The sequence below is a fragment of the Chaetomium strumarium genome (genome assembly GCF_033439665.1).
Source record: "Chaetomium strumarium strain CBS 333.67 chromosome Unknown B0T15scaffold_2, whole genome shotgun sequence".
Lineage (NCBI taxonomy): Eukaryota > Fungi > Ascomycota > Sordariomycetes > Sordariales > Chaetomiaceae > Chaetomium > Chaetomium strumarium.
Window position 1 is genome coordinate 2264918 of NW_026944430.1, and position 16673 is coordinate 2281590.

General features: G+C 49.6%; 2 protein-coding genes and 1 non-coding gene across 3 annotated transcripts; 1 reads left to right on the forward strand and 2 right to left on the reverse strand.

Annotated features, from left to right (window-relative positions):
* Positions 1-793: 793 nt before the first annotated feature.
* Positions 794-870, reverse strand: B0T15DRAFT_t66. Its single transcript has one exon. It is a non-coding gene; the product is annotated as a tRNA-Ser (tRNA).
* A 2603-nt stretch (positions 871-3473) lies between these two features.
* Positions 3474-4846, reverse strand: B0T15DRAFT_524326 (uncharacterized protein). The gene is made up of 4 exons (XM_062868757.1): positions 4424-4846; positions 4260-4338; positions 4109-4190; positions 3474-4037 (listed from the first exon to the last, which is right to left on the reverse strand). The coding sequence occupies exons 1-4, from the start codon at positions 4673-4675 to the stop codon at positions 3914-3916; spliced, it is 537 nt and encodes a 178-aa protein (XP_062724175.1). The 5' UTR covers positions 4676-4846; the 3' UTR covers positions 3474-3913.
* Positions 4847-14799: 9953 nt separating this feature from the next.
* On the forward strand, positions 14800-16631 carry B0T15DRAFT_508866 (high-affinity glucose transporter RGT2; the record flags this gene model as incomplete). The annotated part of the gene is made up of 4 exons (XM_062867751.1): positions 14800-14909; positions 14980-15305; positions 15379-15825; positions 15907-16631. The coding sequence occupies 4 exons, from the start codon at positions 14800-14802 to the stop codon at positions 16629-16631; spliced, it is 1608 nt and encodes a 535-aa protein (XP_062724176.1).
* Between the last annotated feature and the right edge of the window lie 42 nt (positions 16632-16673).

The window sequence follows — 16673 nt, forward strand, 5'->3', positions numbered from 1 at the left end:
TTAACTAGATCGTCGAACAATATCTTAGAACGTTTGTCAACTTCTAATAGGACGACTAGGTTGATCTATCGCTAGCAGTATAGCTTATATACAATACAACGCCAACGGAGATAATATAAGTCACTCTGTTCTTCGCGAACTTTAGTTACGAAGCGGATTTGCGCTAGGGACTAGATATTACGGTACCCAGGGCAAAAGTCAAGGTAGAAAAGATATATACGTTATATATAATACTAAAGGAAGAACTCGAGTTTGTTAGGCTTAGGATAAAGGAGTATTATAATAAATATCGGCTCGAGGGACCTTATCTTGAGAGAGGAGATATAGTTTACCTTATTTCTTGGAACTTAAGAATGAAACGGCTAAGCTAGAAACTCGACTTTAGGAAGATTAGATTGTTCAAGATTAATATAAGAATTTCGATATCCAACTACCGACTTTCGTTACTATCAATAATAAAGTTATATACTAACGTCTTCTATATCTCGCTCCTCAAACTAGTATCTAAGAATATATGGCTTATAAAGGATATCGAAGCTAAGGATAAAGAAGAAGAATAGGACGTCGAGGAGATCTTAGATTTATAAATAGCCAATAGAAAGCTAGAATACTTAATCAAATAGCTCGACTTTGGACTAGAAGACAACTCATGGGAACCAGCAGAACATCTTAATTATATAGAAAAACTAGAAGAATTCCATCGGCGGAATCCAGACCGGCCAGGGAAAAGGGCAAAAGCTAGCCGTATTCTAGCTCCATAACGTACAATATAGAGCCATTATACCACTAGCGGAAGCCTAGATGGGATTTAAACCTACGACCTCCCAGAGCATTCACTCGGGTATAATAACCAAGCTATACCACTAAGCTATTTCATTTGTTGGGAAACAGGCAACAAGAATCAGATTAAGAACTCCAGGCAAGGAAGAGCGGCTGCAGGCAGCTACGCTATAATACGATATATACGGCAGGTGCGACCAAGACCTAGCCACCATCGGCTACGAACCCCCACTACCTTGAGAAACTAGAGGGCTCCTACCACCAGAACTCTATAGAGCTAGAAACAAGGGACCTCCTCCAACAATACTCTAGTCTATAGGAACGTCCGATAACTAGTTGGGATCTAAGTAATCTAACAAAGCAGGACCTAGAGCAAGGAAATCCGATAAAGAAGGCGAAGCGGCAGTACCTAGGGACGCTACTACCATGCCATCCAAAGGCAGAGCGGCTAGGGAGGCATGCTCCGACTCCTCCTTCTTTTCCTGTCCAATAAATGAGACTCCCGACAAAAGGCTACGCAAGCCCTTTCCTCTAACACCCGCGACTATTACTCTAAACGAAGCAATTTACTAATTGTAGCCCTATGCTTGGTATTAAGACGCTCCTTTTCCTTAATAAAAGAATATACTATGGAAGTTAGTAAGTATAAGAGCAAGAAAAGCGGCAGATCTATAATCTATACTATAGATATTATAGTTAGAATAACCTGCCTTAATATAAGAAAGGCAATATTTATAATGCTTATAAGTAATATACTCTAGTTTCTTCTTATAGCAATAGGTATAGGAAAGTATAATAATACCGGTCTGTTCAAGGAAGCGTATCGGATCGCGATAATAGTTAAAACTCGTTCGTTTCTTTTTCTCTATGTAGTTAGGTATAATAATGACAATATAGGAGGAAAGAACCTACTAGAGTAAAATATAGGGAGAATAGTTAGGACTATTAGTTATTTTAGGAACTTAGTCGTCGGGGCGTCGACCCTAGAGGAGGGGCATTATATCACGAATTAACTAATGGCAGGCTATAGGGCAGACAGCCGTATATAGAGACGTAGGGGCGTCCCGGGCCAATTATTTAGATAACTAAACAGACTAGTTAAAGACAGGCAAAGGTGCTAAAGTGCCAATGTCGCTAAGTACTCTATAGGATATAAGCGATCAGAATAATTAGGGGCATATTACGATAAGCACCCAGGTGCTTATCCGAATCGAAGCACTGAGCGTCCAAGAAGATAGCTAGTATATAGTCACTCGTTCTAGAGGACTCTAGGAGTTCTCCAGTGAGCAATACAAGCAATAGCCTCTACCTATTGTGCAGACATTGCGGCAAGCATTGTTGTGAACCTTTTGGCTTCACCGAGACCTACAGTCCGACCAGCAGTTACCTTCGTCCGGCGAACCCTTTCAGAGGCAGGACTGCCTGTGGTTTCGTCATATACAGCCGGGATTGACAAACAGATAGCTTACATATAAACCCCAGCACCTATTCAACCCTCCCAATCTTTGACAATAGCCGCCAACGTATTCCTTAGCACACTATAGAAGAAGTCAGATTTACGTGGTCAACTGAACAGCCTGGCCATCCGGAAATAAGACCTCCTTATACGCAGGCTTTTATTCAAGAAGGTTGAGAAGGCTTTTGATAAGAAGGACTTCGAATTGGCTCGTTTACGATAGGAAAACGAAGCTCTGAAGGCACAGTTGGAAGCAGCCCGGCCGTCGAGGAGGAAGAAGGTAGTTCTTGATCCGAACAGCGTGTTCGCTTCGATTGAACAGATCCACCAGGCGCAGATTGAGTCCGGCCGTATAGATGACTCTATGGCTGAAGAGACCGGGTCAGAAAGTGCAGAATCAGAGGTTTCCTGTATTGTGGTGGGTTAAATAGACTGCGATATACGGTGTTGAATAAGATGGGTGGGTTTGCGGGCTAAGATTTGCCAAGCGGTCCGAATCTGGGGTGGTCCAAATGGGGGGGGTCCGACTTATGCCATGAATTAACCTGCAGACATCGGTAGGGGCCGACCTGATATGAAGTAGAATGGGCGATAACTTCCGGCCTCTATCGCCGGCGCTGTTTAGAGCCGTTACGGAGGCGGCCCCGGTCCGGGAATACGAACGCGTTCTTGACTGGTAGAACGTCGGGCGAGTACTGGCCCCGGGCCTACTAAGTCATTAATTGCTGGGGTGCGAAAGGCGAGATTTTGCGATGTTCGGTCCAAAACCGGAAAGTGGGGCGTTGCTTATTCATGGCGCTTACCACTCTAGGCCCCTATGCATCTTTCCATTTGATTTTCGAAGCCCTTCTACGCTTTGGAAATAACGATTGCACTCCTTATAACACCACATCTAGGCCGATATTAAGAATGATTCAAGTCTGCATCAGGTGCCCCTTCGTCGTCATGGCCATTTTGTATTCGTCTCTTGCATGTCTGCGGCCGGACACGGCCGCCAGCAATCCGTTATAGCAAGTCACCCAGTTAGAAGAGTTCTACGGAGTAATTACTCTGCGGCCTATAGCTTTTCACTGTGTGACTTGTAGCCTCACCTTTCTGCTGGTCTTGGCGCCATAGCACTCCTGACCGTCTGCGATTGGTCCGTCCTTTACTCCAAGTGATTGGTTCGGACTGCTCCCTATGCCCCGCATGTGGCCTCCTGTCATGCAGCCTGCTGTTGGTTAATTCGTGACACCTGCCCGCCTGCACGGAAATGCAACTTCAGTTTCTGTTCGCAATAGGTCTTCTAGACTTAATTGATACATATTGAGATTCCATTATCTAAAAATTGCAATGGTGGCTCCCGAAATAGGAAGACCGGTTTTCTGTACTGGCGTGCAGGCACCGCTCCAACTGCCAGTGCACCGCTTGGGGGTAGGCCATGCTGAATATATTTGTTTACCCTAGATTAGGGCTTGGATTAGCCTAGTACCTGAAGCAGTTGGCTAGTATTTAAGTAGGGCTTAGCAACTGGTAATGATGACCAGCTCGTAAATATTTACAAATAGGCTTTATAGGATGGGTCTATTTGCATAGGTAGGGCATCTACCTGACTTGTTTCACGGTTCCTCTCCGTTTAGTCTTGATGAACGGGCCGGAACGAAGGTATGCAAACGTGGCAAATGCCAGACTCTGGCCTCAAACGGCAAGAATACCGATATCCATCAGGGGGCTGTTGATGCAAACCTCAAGGCCCATAACCGTATCGTCGGCTCGCCAGCAGCTGTCAAAGATCAGACCCGCAGTGCGAGCGACGTCGTTGCTAAGGAGTCACATCAGTATATGCACCGAGCGAGACAAAGACGACAGTCAACTATAGCATTAGCAACTCACCAGTTTACCCGGTTCGGCTCCTGTTGCCCCCTAAGCGCGACAATCTGTGCGCCACCGATTTGGCACATTTGAGAGTGGTACTCTGTTCAACAATGTCAGTCACCCGTCCACAGCAGGGCCCGACCAGTAAACCATTCGGTGTTGAACGTACCGCCCGGTTTCGGGCCGCAGTCGTAGCCAAGGGCGCCCACGCGAGCAATGTAGTCAACACACGCCGCAGCATCCCGCCCCTTGACATAGATAACATCAAAACATTAGCATCAAATCCGTTCTACAACATGGGATATATGTATCAGAACGAAGGAGAGCACGTACAGGTGCGCGTTTCCAAACTCCAACGCCGTGGTCGCAATTGACCCTCTTCTGGATACCACCTGCGGGGCCGACGGTGCCGGCTGCGTGGGCCGCTGCGATGGCCTCGTCGACCGTGAGGGCCGTGTCGGGGTGGGAGATGATGTCCTCAACCCACTGCGCAAAGGAGAAGGTGGTTGAGGAGGTTGTGGTGGGGAAGGCAGCCACCGAGGCAGCCATGGCCAGCGCAGCCAGGGGAATAGCAGTTCTGACCATTTTGACTTGACGTATGGCTTCGAATTGGATTTGAGGCTTGAAGAACAGCGGCTAGGGGGTCATAATGGGAAAACCAATACTATATATATATGCCAAAAGTCCAGGTCTTCCGCCGCGTGTCCCTAGACGCGTTCGACCGGATTTTGGGGTCCAAATCAATATTCATCCGAGCTCATGCACCAAGCCTTTAGCACTGTGACGCTGGCTGACATTGACGCTGCTGCTAGTGCCAGCTGCATAACCGATATTACGGACAAGCTGCAAGGTTCATTTAACACGGAAATAGCGGACGGGGCACAAGACGGGGAATTAATTGCATTTCAGTGGTTGGTGTTCAATACCCGTGGCTATGACTGATCACAGCCGAGAAAGCGTTCGGGTATGGAGCTGTCCAGTGTTTGACAGCTCATGGGCCTTCATTTCAAGGTGATCGTGATCATCCCCAGCTCTATACGGGCCACCTGGAAGACATTGAAACCTCAAGAAAACCTGGGCCCAGCAGCAAGAATCCGCCTGGCCCCCAACTCGGTAAACGTGTCGCTAGTTGGATGCAACATTAAGTCGCACTCAACGAAGGCAGAGTTCAATGTGATGAGGCATTTCTGACACGCCAAGCCACTGCACGCCGCAGAGGCTGTAGACACCGACTTGATTAGCCAGCACTGCACAACAGGAGTGGATCAATCACAATACGGGGAATACGGAAGTAACTTCACTAACACCACACAGCCTCAGCCAGTGGATCCTGCTTTAACTGCTGAAGATAGGACGCTGAACACTTGGAGAACGCAGCCTCCAAGTCGATCTGCTAAACTAAGCCAAGAGGCAATAGATGGCGTGAGAAAAGGGGAGAGAGTAGAGGGCTTGTACGAGTTGATGATTGAACGTCAATGAATTGGATGTAGTTAGCGTGCCAAGGCCCTTTAGGCTTCGTGCCTCTGGGCGAAATAAATTCCATCCATCCAACTGCACAACACACTCAAAAACGCATAGTTTAACAGTTTTTAGGTCGCCAGATTAAAAGCAGTAAAGAAGCTATAACGTATCTTATAAGCGAGCCGGCCATATAAGCGAGCCGGCCACTCTCCACTACACTACCAACAATATCCTCAATCACAAAACAACAACACTAGGAACTAACAATAATTAAGTCGACCACCCCCCATTCCGCCCACTTTGTAAGCCCACACCGCTTTTTCAACCCAACCACTTCAACTTACCATAACTCACTCAATCTCTGGCCAAACGGCCTTTTTTTTGTATCAAACTGATTGCCAGTTCAAGATGGCTTACTCAGAGCAAGATATACAAGATGCAGTTGAGCAATACCGTCTTGGGCGCCAGTCATTGCGAAGCATCTGTAGTGAGTTCGGCATCCCACGCTCTACTATTCGCGACCGCCTTCGTGGTACTCAGACCCATTCAACTGCGGCCAAACCGCAACAGACACTTAGCCGAGTATAAGAAGATCATCTTACGCGATGGGTCTTAGCCCAGGTCGCTCTAGGTGTCCCACCAACCTATACGTAGATCTGGGAGTTCGCTAGCCGGGTTCTACAAGCCCAAGGAGCACCTAAAAAGACTATCGGGAAGAGCTGGATTAACTGGTTTATCCGAAGGAACCCGGTCCTCCGTACCTAGCGAGGCCGTAAGATCGACTTAGCCCGTATTAATGGCGCTACTGACTCGGTTATCCGCAGCTGGTTCCCACTCCTGAAAATCCCAGCCATCAAGGACATCTTACCGGCTAACTGCTGGAACTTTAATGAATTCGGCCTTATAGAAGGTCAGGGTATTAACGGCTTGGTAGTTGGAAGTGCCTACACACGCGTAGTGCAACGGAAAGTCCCTGGTTCGCGTGCGTGGACCTCCTTCTTAGAGTATGTCTCTACGATAGGGGTATCACTCCCACTAGCTGTTATTTTCAAGGGCAAGAGTGTTCAACAGCAGTGGTTTCCTATCGCCAAGGACGAACTAAAGGACTGGCTATTTACTGCAACTGAAAAAGGCTGGGTAAATAGGGTGGTTGCATTGGAATGGCTGTAACGGGTCTTCATCTCCCGGACCTAGCCGCAAGATCCTACCTAGAAGTGTCTGTTGATACTGGACGGCCACGATAGCCATATAAGCACTGAGTTTATATAGGAGTGCTTCAGCAATAATATCTAACTACTCTTTTTACCAGCCTATACCTCCTACGTCCTCCAGCTATTGGATTTATCAATGTTCTCCCCCCTGAAGAACACTTACTGCAAGCTCCTTAACCAGTTAACCAGCTGGTCAGAAACTACGACATTAGGCAAGCAGTTGATGTTGCGGTGCCTCGTTAAGGCTCGTAGGGAGGCAATTACAGCTCATAATATCAAAGCCGGGTGGAAGGCATCCGGGTTGTGGCCTCTTAGTATGGCGAAACCACTGATAAGCCCTCTTTTATTGGAAAATTCGAACCAGGCGCTTGGAAAAGACGATCCACTACTACTACCACAGACCCCGGCATCTAGGCTACCTAGCCAGACTATAACTATGACTTAGGAGGTCGAATTCCAGACACCACGCAAGAAAGTAGACCTTCGCGGTCACCTAATGTGACGAAACCATAGGCAGTCCTGCCTCTGAAAGGGTTCGCCGGTCGAAGGTACTGCTGGTCGGACTGTAGGTCTCGGTAAAGCCAAAAGGTTCACAACAATGCTAGCCGCAATGTCTGCACAATAGGTAGAGGCTATTGCTTGTATTGCTCACTGAGGAAGCTGGCTATCTGAATGAGTGGCAGAATGGTAGAACTATATACAGCTTCCTCCCCTAGGTATCCCGTACCTAGATCTCTGGAACACTTGGAACAATTGTTGTTCTCATTGTTCCATCTGGAACAATGCTTCTTGGCGTTGTTCCCCAGGAACAATCGATCTTGGCATTGTTCCTGATCTCCCCGATCCTCATTGGTTCTTTCTGACTCGTAATGATTGGATGCGGGCGCCGCCTGTTGACCATGCAGGTCGGCCCCCACCGGCCTCTGCAGGTTAGTTCATGACACCTAACCAACCTGGCTATCCGGCGGCAAGATCTTTCTATACGACGGCTTTTATCAGGAAGGTTGAGAAGGCATTTGACGAGAAGGACTTCCAATTAGCTCAATTGCAACAGGAAAACGAGGCTCTGAAGGTTCAGTTAGAGGTAGCCCGGCCGTCGAGAAGAAAGAGGGTGGTCCCGGATCCGAACAAGCAGTTCGCTTCCATTGAACAGGTCCACCGGGCTCAAATTGAGGCTGGCCGTATTGAAGAGTCTGGCATTGAAGAGAGCAGGTCAGAAAGCCCCGAATCAGATGCTTCTGTATTGTGGTGGGTTGAACAGACTGTAATAGATGGTGTTGAAGAAGATGGGTGGTTTAGACGCCAAGACTTACAAAGTGGGCGGAATGGGGGGTGGTCGACTTATGAGGGAGTGCATCACCCCCCCGCTCCGGGCGTTGGCTCCAGCTCAAGACCCTAGAGACGCAACCGGTCCGCCTCCTTGAAGTAGGCCTGCCGATCTGCGTTAAGCTATAGCTTGGTGCAAGTCTCAATGGTGATTCTAATTTGCCTGTGAAGCCTGTTCTTCTTACCCTAGTCGGTTGAGGCCTGGATCTCGGCGCGGAGCTTCGCGATATCCTTTTGTTTATGGAACTTCACAATCTGTTCTTTCGATACCAAGATAGGAGTGCTCTTATCTTGCATAAGAGATATATTATAAAGGTCGTTGAAAAGTATTTAATCCTGGCGTACCGTTTTAGGCCTAAATGCTAATATAGCGAGATTAGGTCTTATAATACCTATTTAGCAGTCATTTTTATAAATATCTTCTAAGTAACTTATAATATAAGTCTATAGGATACTTGATAAGCTTTTTATAATATATATTAATTAACTATCTAATATCTAATAGCGGTTAATAACTCTATGGAAACTTTAGAAAATAATAAAATTAATAATAATGTATCTTATAAGCGAGCGGGACACTAAGTTCTTAGCACGACGCGTCCTTCTTCATCCACCTCCAACAACGCGTTTTTCCTATAACTAAAGATGTCTTCCGCTTCAAAGGAAGCTAGGGTAACCTTGGCCTTTAAAGTGTCATGAATTAAGCCAACAGGACAGCTGCAGGTGGGACAACCCGCCGGGTGGCGCAGGGCGCACCTGAACCAATCATTCAGGACCAATAAGAAGGAGCTCTAAGGTGCTCTAGAGAGCAGACGAGAGCTCAGGGAGCTAAGCCAATCAGCACGAAGGAACGGAAGCTCTTGATGGAGTCAACAGAGCACCAAGCTCTAGGGAGCTCTATGGAGCACATGAGAGCACCCAAGATAGCCAGTATATAGTCACTCGTTCTGGAGGACTCTGGGAGTTCTCTAGTGAGCAATACAAGCAATAGCCCACACCTATTATGCAGACATTGCGACAAGCATTGTTGTGAACCTTTTGGCTTCACCGAGACCTACAGTCCGACTAGCAGTTACCTTCGACCAGCGAACTCTTTCAGAGGCAGGACTGCCTGTGGTTTCGTCACAGTTCATAACAATGCTAGTCGTAATGTCTGCACAATAGGTAGAGGCTATTACTTGAATTGCTTACTGGAGGACCCCTAGAGCCCTCCCTAACGAATGACTATATACTAGCTATTTTTCTATGGACGCTCGCGCTCGCCGTCGTCCATGAGCGTCCATGGTCGCTGGTGCTCGCCAGCGTCCCCGGGCGTCTATGCGGGCGCTCCTGGACGCTGTCGTCCATCGGCGTCCATGTGGGGCATCTTGCTGCCTTGTTCTCTCTGATTAGTAACCCCATCACCTGCATGGCCCTACCAGGTCGGGTTATATGGTTGGTTCGTAACAGCTATCTAAGCGAGCTTTTCTACCAAGGCTACGTAGTATAGAAGATATAGCTAACTAACTGCTATGTATATGATACGCCCCCTATTAGCCAGCTCTAGGCTTATAACTTCGTTAAACACTAGCCCGCTCTCTATATGCGTTGGTTACGTCAATATAACTACTAGAGGGCTCTAAGTGCGAGGACCTAGAGATTATTTGCGAGTAGTTCGCGCTTGTATAGAATGTCAAGGCCAAGTATAGTATTATGGATGACGATATCTATAACTTCGACGAGACTAGGTTTATAATGGGTGTTATCTTCCTAGGCATAGTAGTTACAACCTCTAATGGGTATAGCAAGGCAAAGCTGGCCCAGCCTAGTAACCGCAAGTGGGCTATGGTAATCCAGGGAGTTAATACTCTCGGCTGGGCTATCCCACCCTTTATTATCTTGGCCGCGCAATAATATTTCGCCAACTGGTATTAAGAGTGTAACCTCCCAGCCGACTGGCGTATTGCAACTACCGAGAACGGCTGGACTACTAATGCTATAGGCTTCGATTGGATCAAGCACTTTGACTTCTATATAGTACCCTATATAAAGGGCAAATATCGGTTATTGATCCTCGACAGCCATAAGAGCTACCACTCGACTGAATTTGAGCTCTACTACTAGGAGCATTATATTATCATACTCTATATACCTTCGCATTCCTCCTACCTCCTCTAGCCACTCGATATTAGCTGCTTTGGGCTGCTAAAGCAGGCGTACGGTTGCTAGGTCGAGGACTTAATATGTATGTATATCAACTATATAAGTAAGCTCGAGTTCCTCTATATCTTTTACAAGGCCTTCTTCGCCTCTATAATAGAGAAGAATATATAGGGTGGCTTTATAGGTGCTGGCCTTATACCGTACGATCTAGAGAGAGTACTTTCTAAGCTGGATATTAAGCTTTGTATACTAATACCCCCAACCTTATAGCCTAGCACTATATAGTCTTAGGTCTTCCAGATACTATATAACTCCCAGGAAGCTAATATACAGTCTATACTCATCAAGACTCGTATTGTCAACTATCAAAATAGCTTCCTAACCTCGATATTGGCTGCTGTAGACTAGTTGGCCAAGGGTATAATGGTTATAATGTACTAGATGGCTCTTCTTCGCGCTAAGGTCTCTTCGTACCGCAAGGCCAACAAGGCACTCAGCAAGCGCCGGAGAGCTAAAAGAACACACATATAGCTTGGAGGATCGCTTGCGGTATAAGATGCAAAGGATCTACTGGACTAGAAGGCCGTAGTTGGGGAGATGGCATAAGAAAAGGAGCCAGATAGTGGTGGTACAAAGGGAGCTCATACGAAGGTTTGGTGCTATAGTGTATGCGGCAAGCCTAGCTATAATGCCCGTACATGCTCGGCGGTTGTAGAAGGGTCTGATTCAGCTGTTTCTGATGTAATTGTAGTTGGTTAATAGTCTTATTATATTGCAATTAAAGATAGTTGTTGTAGAGTCATGTGACGAAACCACAGGCAGTCCTGCCTCTGAAAGGGTTCGCCGGTCGAAGGTATCTGCTGGTCGGACTATAGGTCTCGGTGCAGCCAAAAGATTCACAATAATACAAGTCGCAATGTCTGCATAGTAATGTAGGGCTATCTTACTGCTTGTATTGCTCACTGGAGGACTTCCAGAGCCCTTCATAATGAATGACTATATACCTAGCTAATCCCGTTAGCTCGCTATCGTTCGCCAGCTACCGTGGTCTACCCTCGGTCGCCTTGGGTAGACGGCTACCCAAGTCTATTATAATCGCTTTCGCTCGCCGGCGACCCTAAGCTACCCAGGTCGCCCCTATACGGCCGCCTGCAGCTTTCGCCCCTGCTGATTGGTTCTGCCTGTTTCCGTTGTGCCCCACCGGGTCTTGCTATATGGTTGGTTCGTGACAAGTGGTGAAGAGTGTCCCGCTCGCTTATATGTCCTGCTCGCTTATAAGATACGTTATATAAGTATATTATTCTAAATATAATATCGAGATTTAAACTCTGTGACGGTGGAATCTACTGTACCATGGCACAGGCCATTGCTTCGTCATATATCCGGCTTCTGGTACATGCATGCATGATTGGTCAACCCGGTTGGTGCCCCACCTTCCACATCTAGGCACATGCCCTGCGTCCTGTAACGTTATTTAGATCTTCGCATCGGGCACTTGCAGAACTCTTCCTTCTGCAAGTTCAATATTCTTGCAATATAGTCAGTTGCCTACTAGAGCCCTGAGCCTAGACTGCGACGACAGCTAGCGTGACAATTATACTATTGTTATAAGCTAAGGAGTATATTAAAATTAGGAACAATCATAAGAAAGTAGAGAGGAAGGGGATTCTAGGTTCAGGGGGGGAGGAGGGAGGCTATGATAGTATAAGCAAGCCAGGCTAGCACCGAGCCTAGAGAGTCGGACGTAGTTGGTTCGCGTCCCCGTATAAGGGACGGGATCCTGGCGCCAAAAATGCATCTCCATCGCGAATACGCGGGATGCATTCTTAAGGATTCGATGGGTGTGAACGAAGTAGAATGGGCGACGCCTTCCGGCCTCCGTCGCCGGTGCCGTTTATAGTCGTTACGGAGGCGGACCCGCTCCGGGAACGCGAACGGGATCTCGTCCGGCAAAACATCGGGCGAGCGTTGGGTCGAGTCTGCTGAGTCAGCAAACGCGCAGCGCCAGAGATTTTGCGGTCTCGCGGCTAAGTTGCTATAGGGGGGAATCGTCCGGGACTATACCGGCCGAGGGGACTCCCTCCAGATCGCAAACCAGTTCTAGATACACCGGTTCTTGACGGCGCTGTCTTTTACCGCGGACCCGTCGACCCCAGCACATTTTGGCTCGACTACGTTTGTATAGAAAAATGACCTGCGCCGGATAGACGCAGGATCCTCGCTTCCGTAAGAGAGCGTCGAACCAGGGGAAGGGGTGAAGGGCCGTTCGGATGTCGAGCGTCCAGGCATGAGCCATGCACGTCGGAGCAAAGCAGCGCCTGTCCACCTGTCCAGGGGCAATTCTCTGATCCGTGATGGTTGCGACCAGCCACCCGTACGTAATGTAGCTCATGCACTGGCATCCACGGGAATCGCAGTTTGCCGTCAAGCTGCTGGAGCTCCAGCGTGCGGAAGGAACGAGAGCATTTCCTTCCAGGTTCCAGCTGCCTGTCGGAGTGGTTCCGCCATACCTCTCGCCCTTCGGAAGGCAGGCTCTCAACAGACCGGCGTCAGGTATGTATGTGCAGAGCTCGCAACAGCTCTCAGTTGAGCGCAGTGTCAGTGGAAATGTCTCATGTGATTCCACAGCTGGTGGTTTTCCACACCGCTATTGTACAGTTTGCCAGTGCCAACGGAGAGGTTAACCTGCGTGTCTTGGTTAATGCATGCTCTCTTGAGGTCTTCGGGGAGCCAAGGGGAGGCGGTCATTTCGAACCTGATCTTCCCTGGTGTGTCTGCCGACGGTGTGTCTCTGGATGTGTCTGGGGGGGAGTGTCGTGCTAGCGTCGGTGGAGTGGAGTATGGGTGATCCTGCTTTGAGCTTGGTTGTGTGTTCTGGGAAAGATGACTACCTGGTATGCTGAGGTGTCGGTAGAAATACGGTCTTTGACATTAACTAAGGTATTTCCTTTCTCCAGGTCTCATGATTATCACCTCCGCTCGTTCCTTCCACGTATACAGATTTCTGCTAGCTCAGTATGTACAAAGCCTTACTTTCCATGAGTAACCGCATTCCCTTTCAGGATGCTGGCAATGGCAGCGAGGCCAAGTACAATGCCGAGTTTTGTAGCAGAGCAGTTTCCCAACACATCCCCATAGACAGACCTGCCAGCCTTGGAACTAAGGTTGAGAGACTCAGAGGCTTTGTGGCCTCGGTGGTTAGGTTGTTCTGGGAGGTGCCTCCCAGACGCCTTTGAGACAATCGGCATAACTAAGCCAAGGCTTCGTGAAGTCGGTTGGTGGATGCCACTTGCAAGGCCACTTGGATGTTGTTTGGTTGGTACTGTACTAGTACTTATCAGTGCCTAGGTGTTCTGTTACCTGTATCCACCATGATCTCCGTTTCCAATCATTTCTTCACCGCGGAGGAGCAGGGTGTCGATACCAAGCAACTCTCCACTTGGAGTGAGAGCCCAAGCAATCTACTGCAGTACGATCACGGAATCGCTTTCAATCGGAATGATCCCTGTATAATCCTTTGAAGAACTCAGCGTGGAAAGGTAAACTGTCCGGCAATGGTTCGTGGTTCGCCAAAAGACGCCGAAGCCGGACTTTCATACCGCATCTGGTTACGGATACATCATACGCCAGCTCCAGCTTCGTGACGCTAACAGGCCAACACCTCGAACTATTGTCCTCGACCCCTCGGTGGTTTTGTGGATGCCATTCCAAGAACAAACATCAACAGTTACGTTCCATTGGTTGGTCGCTTTATATAGTGCACACTAACGCACCTGCTAATGCAGTCATCTACCGGTACTCGAGCCACGCCAAAACCTAAAACCACGTTAGAAGGACGCTAGAACAGCACTAGAAGTTCTCGGCCCTAATTCGGGCCTTCTTACAGGCGTGTTCTCCGCCTTAATCCCCGCCTATACCCTGACGGCTTGGAAAGATCACCACCCATGATACCTAATCGGCAATTTCTCCCGCTTCCCCAGCTCCCCATTTCCCCGTTCCCCGACTTTTGCTCTTCCCCAAGTTTACTCGGCGTCTTACCCCGCATCTCCTCAGGGTCGATCACACCACCAGAACGGGTTGGAGCCGGCCTTGTGCCGGCGGCTCGGACTGTAACCCACCCCATACTTGCAGCAACCATTCAGTGACGGACAGGGGCGGTCCTGACTCCTATCTCCGCGACGTCACATTCATCGACGTCCTCGCAAACCATCCTCTACAAAGTGGGACGGGCAAGAAGCACAAGGATCCATGCAAGGACGGTTGAGTGGATACCCTCGCTTTGGCTTCCGCCAACAATGGATGCTCTACTTTGTTATCTCACCTCGGCGTCGCAGTGCGAGACCGGAGACGCCATGTTTTCAGGGCAGCCTTCCGGTAAGGCGGAGACGCCGGGCGGATCACAAATGTGCCTGACTGCATGATGACGGGAGGCATGTAGTGATAAAAGGGCCACTGCTCCTGCCTCTGTAGGCAACCAAAATCCTCGAGCTGGTCCAGAGTCTCCCTGTCTCGCTCTCAGCATTGGTTTTCGCCTCCAAGTGCGTGCTGTCAACGCTGTTACCCAACACCATGAGCTTCCTCAAGACCCTCACCCTGTCGGGGCCGGAGAACGTGGCAGGCAGGACATGGCCTGCTATCGTGGTGGGCATGTTCGTTGCGTTCGGCGGTGTCCTCTTTGGGTATGTTGCATGATGCGCTGGAATCCCGCCTCATCGAGCCCACTCGAGCTAACTGTTCGCCCCTTCGTAGATACGATACCGGTACCATCAGCGGAATCTTGGCTATGCCCTACTGGCAACGGCTCTTTAGCACGGGCTACATCGATGCTGAAGGGAATCCCAACGTCACCCCCTCTCAGGAGTCCGCTATCGTGTCCATTCTCTCCGCTGGCACCTTCTTCGGTGCCCTCAGCTCTCCTCTCCTGGCAGACCGCGTTGGCCGCCGCCTGGGCTTGATGATATCCACGTGGGTCTTCAACCTGGGTGTTGTGTTGCACACCGCTGCCACGGCTATTCCCATGTTCCTGGCGGGTCGCTTCTTTGCTGGTTTCGGTGTCGGCTTGATATCCGCCATGAGTAAGTGGTTGCTATGACCGTCGTCCCGTCGTGTCGTGTCTTGTCGTGTCAACCTCTAACAGCCTTGACCCAGTTCCACTGTACCAATCCGAGACGGCTCCCAAATGGATCCGCGGCTTCATCGTCAGTGCGTATCAATGGGCCATCACCATCGGCCTGCTCCTCGCGGCCATTGTGAACAATGCCACCGCGCGTCGGAACGACTCGGGGTCGTACCGTATCCCCATCGCCGTTCAGCTGGCATGGTCACTTATCCTCTTCCTTGGCTTGCTGTTCCTCCCCGAAACGCCGCGGTATTTGATCAAGAAGGACAACGCAGAAAAGGCTGCGCAGTCGCTCAGCCGCCTTCGACGTCTGCCAATCGACCATGAAGCCGTTGTGGCTGAGTTAGCAGAAGTCCGAGCCATCCACGACTTTGAAATGACCATGGGACAGGGCTCCTATTTGGATTGCGTGAGACCCCCCATGCTCAAAAGACAGCTTACGGGCATGGGAGTGCAGGCGCTCCAACAGCTCACAGGTAAATAACCGGACCTTCGTCGGTCCTTGCCTTCCGCCTTGGGTATCCCAAACAAATACTAAAAAACTCTCTTTTTTGCAGGCATCAACTTCATCTTTTACTACGGAACCAAGTATTTCCAGAACTCTGGCGTCTCTAGCGGCTTTGTCATCTCGATGATCACCTCCTCCATCAACGTTGCCTCCACCATCCCCGGCATGTATGCGGTCGACAAATGGGGCCGGAGACCTCTCCTCCTCTGGGGCGCCGTCGGCATGTGCGTATCCCAGCTGATCGTCGCGGTCTGCGGCACCGTGTCGACCGGTCAGCATGACAACGGCGAGATCTACGTCAAGAGCCTCGCCGGGCAGAAGGCGGCCGTGGCCTTTGTCTGCATCTACATCTTCTTCTTCGCCTCCACGTGGGGCCCGCTCGCCTGGGTCGTGACGGGCGAGATCTTCCCGCTCAAGACGCGTGCCAAGTCGCTGAGCATCACGACGGCGACCAACTGGCTGCTGAACTGGGCCATCGCCTACGCGACGCCGTACCTCGTCAACTACGGCGACGGTTACGCCAACCTGCAGTCCAAGATCTTCTTTGTCTGGTTCGCCTGCTGCTTCCTCTGCATCCTCTTCGTCTACACCATGATCTACGAGACCAAGGGCCTCACCCTCGAGCAGGTCGACCAGCTGTACGAGGAGGTCAGCGAGGCGTGGAAGTCGACAACGTGGAAGCCCACGTCGGCTTGGCAGCACGGCGGGAAGGTGGTGCCTGAGCACGAAGAAGAAATCGCTGTGCAAGCCCCTTCCTCCTCAGAGAAGAACTGAAACCGGGAAATGGGGGTCGTGCGGACTCGCTTCGTGAGAATC